Source organism: Hydra viridissima, unplaced genomic scaffold (assembly GCF_058129835.1).
Source record: "Hydra viridissima isolate aposymbiotic clone 2 unplaced genomic scaffold, HvirCarnegie_v1 scaffold_2, whole genome shotgun sequence".
NCBI lineage: Eukaryota > Metazoa > Cnidaria > Hydrozoa > Anthoathecata > Hydridae > Hydra > Hydra viridissima.
Window position 1 is genome coordinate 1,402,224 of NW_028324301.1, and position 9,217 is coordinate 1,411,440.

A 9,217-nucleotide genomic window follows, 5' to 3' on the forward strand; every position below is an offset into this window, starting at 1 on the left:
CGTATCTTTCCTTGTGACAATGGCTTTTAATTGTACAGCAGATTTTACCTGACGTTCTTCTCTTTACTTCATTTCCACTGAAAATAACAGTTCACTACTTGATCATTCCTTCCTTAAATCCTCAGCTTTTCTAGGCTTAAATCGGACACTGCTATCACAAAACTCTTTTGAAGGTCTTCCAACCACTGATCTCTATAATAACTGGATAGCGCAACTCCGAGCAAAACTTCAATTTTTTTGACGCCAAAATCACCATATTGGAAAGCCCCAAAAATTTAAATCCCGTAAGCTTTAAGTTCTGTTTTTCGGCTTATCGCTTTAAATACACATATCAGATTTCAGCGTTCTGGGGCTAATTGACCCTTTTCTGTCAAAATAGTACATCAAAAACATGCAACTCACAGAAGATTTTCAGCCCTACAATTAATATAAAAGTGCCACAAAAAATTACAAACGGCGTAAAAAAAAAAAAAATTTTTAATTATAATTCGTAAACAAGTTGATAAAAATAGCTTGTTTTTTTTAAATTTCAATTTGTTTCCAAATAAATAGTTTTTTAAAATAAATAGTATAAAAAAACAAAAAAACAACAACATATAACACAAAAAGTAAAATTCAGCTACGAACAAAAAAATCATAATCAAGAACGAGAGTACCAGATAAATTTAAAAAAAAAATACTGCAATAAATTAATATAAAGTAAATTAAACGTCAAAGTTTTGCTGCGTGGACGTAAAACTTAAAACAAAAACAAACCAAAAAAAAACCAAAAAAAAACACAATTTATAGTAACATGGAGTTCTGACATTTAATCACGACTCGTCATCTGAACTGAAGAATGCAGGTCGGTTTTTTTTAGGCAACATTTTCTTTGTTTTTGACACCTTTTTCGTGGTGGTATTTTTTATGGTGGTATTAATCAAGGAACTATCAAACTGAGACGAACCGCTTCGGTTTCGAGATCGAAGGTTATACCTGGAGTCCTAGAAAAATAAAACGATGAATAAACAATAGACTAACTCTAACGCGTAACCAGAACCTGATAGGTGCAGATCCCTTTTTTTTATTTTCAAGTTTTTGTTCTCTAATTCCCTGCATTAGAAACCCAAAAAGAATTCAATTTTAATAGAAAAAAAAAAAAAAAAAAAAAGAAATCTAGAGCAGATATTTACCTCATAAGTTTTTCTACGGAAATTACTCCTGTTTTAGCATTTTCAGATAACTTTTACAAAACACTTGCGTAATAACAATTAAAACTATGATAAAAAATGTCAGTTACACACTGCGATCTTTTGCTATAGTCGCACACACATTTTAGCCATAGTTCGTTAGATAGATATTTATTTCTATTTTTTGTCGTTAAACATTTTAAAATATGTTAAATGGAACACAACACTGGCGAAAACATTAACAAAGTAATTTTATTAAGAATTTATTTATGCATTTAAGTGAAATTGATTGGTTAATTTCTATTTCCACACTTATTGTTTGATGGATATATAATAAAATATTCAATTCGCTGAACATTTTGTGTGTTTTAATAGTCTCAAGCTTGTTCAATAGCCTGAAAAATTCTCTTAGACACAATTCCAACCAAGTTCTTTAGAATTTATATTTCAAAATTATCTTAGGCTTCCAAAGTTAAGCTGTTTAGTTCAGCAACGCTATTGTATTCCTTTTTGTCAACGTAAATGCGTTCGATGATGATTCTTTAGATATTCTCCACGGGATTTAGATTCGGGCTACGGGATTGGCCGCCACAAATCGATTTTCCGACTGTTAAACCAGAATTTTGATTTTGATATGAATACCGGCATTATCTTGCTGGAGCATGAACCTCTTTGCGACGATAGTTCGCTTCGATTGGAAGCAAACAATTGTTCAGAACCTCGATGTAAGCTCATCTTACAAGATGTGAACGTCAAATTAAGTTTGCCCGTTGCACAAAATCCAAACCACCGAAGTTACGGGTAGAAAAGTATTCTGGTTCCTTCTGCAGATCTCCCGAATAGCCTGTGAATCCTTTGGAACTATTCAAACTAACCTTCTTTTCATCTAAAAATATCACCTACAGTAAAAGAAAAAAAAAATGAATAAAATCGTTAGATGTTGCATAAAACTTAAAAAGTTTCATTTGCTCAATGTTTAAAAAACAAAAAAACAAAGATTTTACCGTATCTAATTGACGCTCCATGTTCAGTTTAGCGAATTCCAAACGTTTCTCTTTGTGCTTGGGAGTATGATTTGAAGGCTTAGCCATTTTTGATCGACTAATATTGGGACCAGTGTGTAAAGCCTTACGAACTGTTTCTTTACAAACCGATAAGTTTAATATAGACATAATTTTTTGGATTCTTTAAATAATTCTTCACCACTTTATCGGATCTACCGGGCTGATTAGCACCACTTCCTGTCTATGAGCTTCAATCATTCATTTCTCCTTTTTATCCAATACACTTCCTTTTGGCATTATAAAGCAATTCACTTGAATTTATCCACTTAAATTTAGCTGACTAAACAAACACTTTCTGTGCGGCTATAGAAAAAGAACGCTCAAAATGTTGAAAACTTATCATGAAATGTTGAAAACTTATCATGAAAGGAAATATAAAACATGATCAGTACCAAAAAGTTGTTTAGATTTCTATCTCAATTAGGCACCTGGTTTCCAAATAATAAACAAAATGCTTATGCCACATAAGAGATATCCATCACTAAATTTTAATCTGACAAACAGATATCTTTGAATAGAAAAAGTATAGGAATCGAAAAAAAAGAGAAACTTTAAAAGAGTTCACCAATAAGATTCTGTTTGAAGAAAGATTTTTTGGTTTGAAACACAAGTTAAAAGAAAAGACTTTTAATTGCACAGAGAAGTTCTTACAAAAAATAAGAATCTACAAATTACTAAATCCTTTTCTTTTATTTAATAATTAAGTTAAGGACTGCATAGTTAGAAAAAATAAACATGTTGGAACACAAAAAAATATATTGTGAAGACATTTTAAACAAATGCAGCTGAATCTTTAGTGAAACCATCGCCTGAAATCTGTTTTTTGTATCACCTACAATTCTCTTACAATATGAACCCAATTTTATTTAAAAATAGGGTAGAGACAGTGAGAGAAAAAAAAAAAAATTAAAAAACTTGATAATGCACTTTTGTTTAATTACAAATTGACCACATTTATAACAAAAAATGTTAGGCATGTTTTTTTACAACCTCAGTTAGCCAAACTTAGAGCACATGGGAAAACAGCTGAAAAATGAGGTTATGTTGAATGAAGGAAAACAAACAGCATTAAAGCAAAAAAAAGAACAAGGTGGAAAAGAAAGGGAAGTATAGGATAAACCATTTACATCGATTGACAACATAATTTCATTTAGATTTTGCGGTATGTTTTAGTATATTAAAATGCACAGGTATTAGATTGAAAAACTATTTTATCGCATTCTGTATCTTTTTTTTATTATTATTTTAGACTCAGCACACCAAAAAACATGAGAATCAAGCAAAATCATTTAAAAAGTATTTCTATTGCTGGTCTGTGGCCATTGATCATTAAAATTATGTGCAAAAGTTAAGATTCAAAATTTATGATTTATATTTATTGCTTTCAGCTTAATGAAAAAAAGTCAAAAAACTCACGTTTAGTGATACATCTACTTTTTTTTGTATACTTTTTACATCAAACATTTGTGTATGTTCCACATTAGTCACACACTTTCTTTGATCAGAAATTTGCTTATAAAAATTTCCATCATATGAAAAATCTTTCACGCTAGTAGCTGTAGGTTTATAGTTAGGCAGCTTAAATTCCATTTCCAGATTTTCTTTATGAGGAGTGCTTGTTAAAATGGCTTGCAGAGTTTCCCTAAACAAAAATTTGCATTGTTAAGAATATCAGAGCTGTCAATAAAATATGACAATGAAGAATAATTCAAGGTAAACAGAAGTGTGAACAACTTTCTAACTTGCAAACAAATTTGCTAACTTGTACCTGTAAAACGTAACTTGTAAAAAAAGAATATCATTTCTGCTAACTTGTAAAACCTTCATCTGTTTAGTGTGCAAAATATTTTAGGAGATGACTAAAATACTCTAAAACTTACTGGCAGAACTTATTTAGATGGTGGTGGGGAGCCGGGGGGATATTTTTAATGATCAATTTTAGAAGCTTGGCATTGTGCATAAAATCAAATTCTTGATAAAACTGCATTTATAGTCAATTTCTTTCAAAAGAGACTAAGAAAGTTTTACAAGCTAACAATAAGTTGAGTAAGCTTTATATTACAGGTAAAAGGACCTCAGAATGCTAGGTGTTTTTTAAGATCTTGCCAAAGTCAAAAAATCTGGTCAGACACTTAATTCTTACTTTAAAGAATTAGAGAAATATTCCTGCTAAATGCTAAAAAGGTTAAAATTGTTTTGATGCATTTTTCATATTTTTAAATAAATATTTAGGATATACTTGTTCTTAATGTCAAAAAGTTTGGTTGACAACTTTGCATGGATAATCATGAATTTCTGCATAAGACCTTTATTATCCCAGCTGAGTATACTTTGAAATGATTGGTTCATCCTTTATACATTATATATTCCACCAAAAAATGTTAGGTTAAAGAACCTCAGAATGCTCGGTGAATGAAACTTAATTTTAAAAAATTAAAAAGCTTACTGCATTCAATTTCATCTTGATGTTATTAAATGGATATGCCTATAATTTCACTATTAACCCTTCTCTATCATAATGTAATTTTTCCATTTTTCATAATTTGAATTTTAAATAGTGAATTTACTGGAAGTTTCTTTTAATGTTTATGCTGATTGTCTGTAACAGTATTAAATGATACAGATGGAAAACATTTGGAATGAACAACTTCAGATAGGTTGGTTTGTCAATGATCAACACAAAATTTAACTTTGTTAGTGAGAACATAGGATTCCTTGACTCTCTTATTATTTTTGAAATTTTTGTTGTAAAAACAAAAATATTAATAAACCTCATTATAAACTTTGCAATATATTGTTTTAAAACACATTACTGTAAAAAAGAAAAATTAATAGACCTAAAAAGTAAAACAAATACAAAATATTTGCAGCTCATAAACATGTCTTCTTCATGCAGACTGCAATACAATAGAATCCTGTGTAACACACATCAAATATTTCTTGTTGGTACTTCTAAGACAAGTCTTAAAGTTGTATAGCTGCATAATGGCAATTAGCTATCATCAGTTGCTTATACAGTTGCAATCAAAGAAATATAAAAACTTGAAAGAACTCTTAAGATAGTTTAACCTAAATCAATATCAACAGCCAATCTGTGGTGACCTGAAAGTGGTTGATGTCTTACTTGGTCTTCAGGATGGATACACTAAGTATTGTTGCTTCCTATGTGAATGGGAAAGTCTTGCAAAAGCATTGCAATTTATCAAAAAAGCCAGGGAGTAAAAGTGTAAAATACCCCACACCTATATATTGCAATAAGATCATACAAATTCAATTATCTATCAACTTGGGACAAATGAAATCTTTCATGAAAGCAATTGATAAGAATAAAGTAGTTTTCATTTATCTGATTGGTTACTTAGAAGGAACTTTCACCCACAGATTCATGGACTTAATCACAACAATGAGTTTCTTACTGTTAAATGGCAAGAAAAAGGTGCATGGATAGCATTCATGTTAGTGACATCAGGTTTTTTTAGAAACAAAAAAAAGTTTGAAAAAGTCAAAAGTCTTCAAACATCTTGTTTGAAACATATCCTTAAAAATTTTCTACACTCTGAATCACAAATTTGAGTTTGTATACAAGAATTATATTTATATACAAAGCAAATAAATCAACTTTTTTAAAAGAAAACTTTTACCCACTCCAAATGCTTTTTTTAAAAGAAAACTTTTACCCACTCCAAATGCTTTTTTTAAAAGAAAACTTTTTTTAAAAGAAAACTTTTACTCCAAATGCTTTTCAGCTATGTTTACTCTTGCATCAAAAGCAGCTTCGTCAATTGAAACGTTAGATGTTTTAGATTCTTTGCGCTCTTCATGAAGTGCTAATACCTGAAGTTGCAATTCTCGCAAAATATTATAATTAATCCGATCGAAATCTTTGTAGCGAGCAGCACAAAATCCAAGAATAATACCAGAAAAAACAAGAAAGATTTTTCTCAAGAACCAGATCCAAGCATGCATATTTTCCTGAAAAATTAATTCAATTTGTAATCATCAAGTATAGTATATATATATAGATGTAATGAACACACCTTAATGTAGATATAACATACACTATTAGTATCTTGCTTTGAAATCTCATTGATAGCCCATTTTACATAAAATCTCTCACAGATAATTAGCAAAGACAGAGACACAAATAATGGCAGTCGAGCTGAATAAGTCCTTGGAGCACTAGTAAACAAATAACAAACAACAGTTGCAACTAAATAAAATGCAACAGACTGAAGACTAATAAATTCACCAAGAAGAACAGTCTGTAGATTAGTTAATCTCTCAACACTTTTAAATATAGCATCAAACGTTTCTGAGAACATTGTTTTCTGTTGCTGTGCTTGTTCACGAACTTCTTGGAAGATATCTTTTGCAGATTGCGCAGATGAAACAAGCACTTCTTTAAGTATGACTTCATTTTCTAAGATTTCCTTTTGGTTTTGTAAACTTTCTTTTTGAGATTGCAAAACTTGCTGTTGTTGTAGAATCGACTGAGATAATACTTCTAAAGATTCAGCTGAAGACTTGGAAAGTTTGTTAATTGTAGATTCAGTTTGCTCTCTCCACAAAGCGCTTTGCATATAAAAGCATATATCAGAAACATGTGTAAAAAATTCAGTGTATGATTGAAAAGCAATAATATCAGATGCCATTTCATGAGTGCATTCTTTGAAATTTGAAATTTGGCATGGATAAACTTTTAAGCCTGATTTCTTTAGATGACAATTAGAGAATTGAAGTGCTAGGTAGCTTTGTTCAATATCATTCATATCTCGACAACTTGATGAAAGTCTCTTAAGTGCTTCTTCCCAACAACTCATTTCGATAAACTTTTTGTCCTTACTAAACTTTTCTAAAATACTTTTCCCCCTTTCAGACCGCTCTTTATCATCTGATAGTTGAAGGCTTTGTAAAGAGTTAATGGTTTTAAACCATAGGAAAATAAAACAAAACAACAAAGCAAAACTCATGGTATATATTTGAAATCTGGCTAGTTAAAAACGCTTGCAAAATTAAATTTCATTGTAAGCGAAAAAATTTAAAATTCCCGCCACTCATTGAAATGTTTTTAATATAATTTTGGTGAATTAATACATAAATTTATTAATCGAATTTAACGGTGTGGGACTAAGTTATATAAAAAAATTTTTAACTTCGTATAAAACCTTCGAAAATGTCATCAAAGCCATTGACGTTTCATAGTTTCTAAAAACAAATTTTTACTAGTTATTATTTTTTATGTTAGTAATGGCTAGTTCTTCAAAAAAAAATTTTTAGACAAATGGAATTATGTGCGTAAAGGTCTATTTAAACAAATTGTTTTTAGGGATTGTTGACATGTCGAGTTTGATTTTAAGGCAGTGTCCGCTGGCCAGTGACGTAGCAATTGGACTTTGTGAATGTGTTCTTGTCAGGATAGTCATAAAATTTTGTTAACTTTTTAAAAGATTTTTACATAAAATCTATAAAATCTTCGTAAAAAATTCGTAAAATCAGTATAATGGCCGGAAAGTGCACGAGAAGAAAATGGTCTTCTTAAAAGAATGTTTTTGGTTAAGCAATTTAATAAATTTATCTTTATCAATTTCTTTAAATTTTATATCGTGTTTATATGAAATAAATAAAGCAGCCATTTTTAGTTAAAATACTTAGGTCCTTTGTAATATGGAACCCAAAGTAAACTATTCAAGCTTGTAAATTAAAATGCTTTGACTTCAAGTCGCAATTTTTCAGTAGAATTAAATGCTTATTTGGTTTTAATTTTATTCTGTTAGATGTGTAACTAGATAAATAATACTCTGTGAAAATACAAATTTGCACAAATAGTAACTATTCAAAATGAAATATAAAAAATAGTTATTTATGCAGTTACACATCTAATTTGTTGTTATTGGATTTTCTTGGCATGCAGCAATTGTGCAGGTGTACTTTTGTTTTCTTAACGTGTTTATTTGAATGTCAAATTTTTTCCCATCTTACATCATTATCAATTTAATTTTTCAATAACAGAATTATAACTTTTGACGAGAACTCGAATAATAACTATTGACGAGACTTCAAATATCTGATCTCAATTGCAAACTGTTAACAACTAATATAAGGAAATGACAAATCGGATTATTAAAAAAAAGTAATTCAAAATAAAATTAAATTAGAAACAAAAAAAATTCAATAAAAACCGAAGGCAGTAATCTTCGGTCAAAAAATAGCAACCAAGATATTAAAAAATCGTTTGAGAAATACCGTTAGAAAAATACAACAGTAACACAAAAACAAAAATGATCAACGAATTTTATGTGAAAGCCATACGATAAAATACAACTTTAAGTGAAAACCAAACATAAGTATCAATATTACAAATACCAAAGTCTCAGTAATAAAAAGAGGAAAGCCACGCGAAGACCAAGGCGTTTGCTTGGCCCGTGTTATCGTAGGGCCGGGCCTGGTGAAGGCAATTATTTCTATTACTAACTTAACAAAAATAAGTTTTGAGGCAAAATAAACATTCGTAAGTGATAATCAAATTTCTACTTATTTAATTTCAATAATAAGTCTAAAAGAAAATTTTTTTTTTGAATTCAAAATTGATTTTCGTCTGAAAGAGTTTATACTTTTGTTTCACTTCATCAAATTTTCACTTGATTTTATTTCAGGAAGAATGTCAATTTTTAAAATTACAATTGAACGGCTAGAAGAAAAAAGGAGAATATTCTTAAAATACAAAAAATAAACTGAGATTTTGTAGCTAAATAGCAGTCATTAAATTAGTGTATGAAGATAATATTTCATAAAAACTACATTAAATAGAGCGCCAATGAAAAATTGCCATCTCTGTTTATTTTTTGTATTTTAAGAATACTATTCTTTTTCCACTCAGGGGTTCAATTAGGCAAGCAAGTAAAAGTCCATTATCAGATTAAAATTACTTTTTCTGTAGACCACTAAAATTGATTTTGATTTAAAATTACATTTCATTGCACGTTG

At 29.6% G+C, this 9,217-nt stretch overlaps 1 protein-coding gene across 4 annotated transcripts; it reads right to left on the reverse strand.

Moving 5' to 3' along the window:
* Window positions 1-400: 400 nt before the first annotated feature.
* LOC145181975 (uncharacterized) lies at window positions 401-7,447 on the reverse strand. 4 transcript variants are annotated; one of them, XR_016450161.1, is made up of 6 exons: window positions 6,292-7,447; window positions 5,964-6,205; window positions 3,650-3,875; window positions 2,174-2,536; window positions 1,173-2,068; window positions 401-983 (listed from the first exon to the last, which is right to left on the reverse strand). XR_016450161.1 is itself a non-coding variant. In XM_090080063.1 (4 exons), exons 1-4 carry the CDS (start codon window positions 7,201-7,203, stop codon window positions 813-815), a joined length of 1,551 nt encoding a protein of 516 aa, XP_089936189.1. In that variant the 5' UTR covers window positions 7,204-7,447; the 3' UTR covers window positions 401-812. The 4 variants fall into 4 exon arrangements, 1 of the variants encoding a protein (XP_089936189.1); XM_090080063.1 differs by lacking the exons at window positions 1,173-2,068; window positions 2,174-2,536; XR_016450163.1 differs by lacking the exons at window positions 401-983; window positions 5,964-6,205 and having other exon boundaries at window positions 1,420-2,068; window positions 6,271-7,263.
* Between the last annotated feature and the right edge of the window lie 1,770 nt (window positions 7,448-9,217).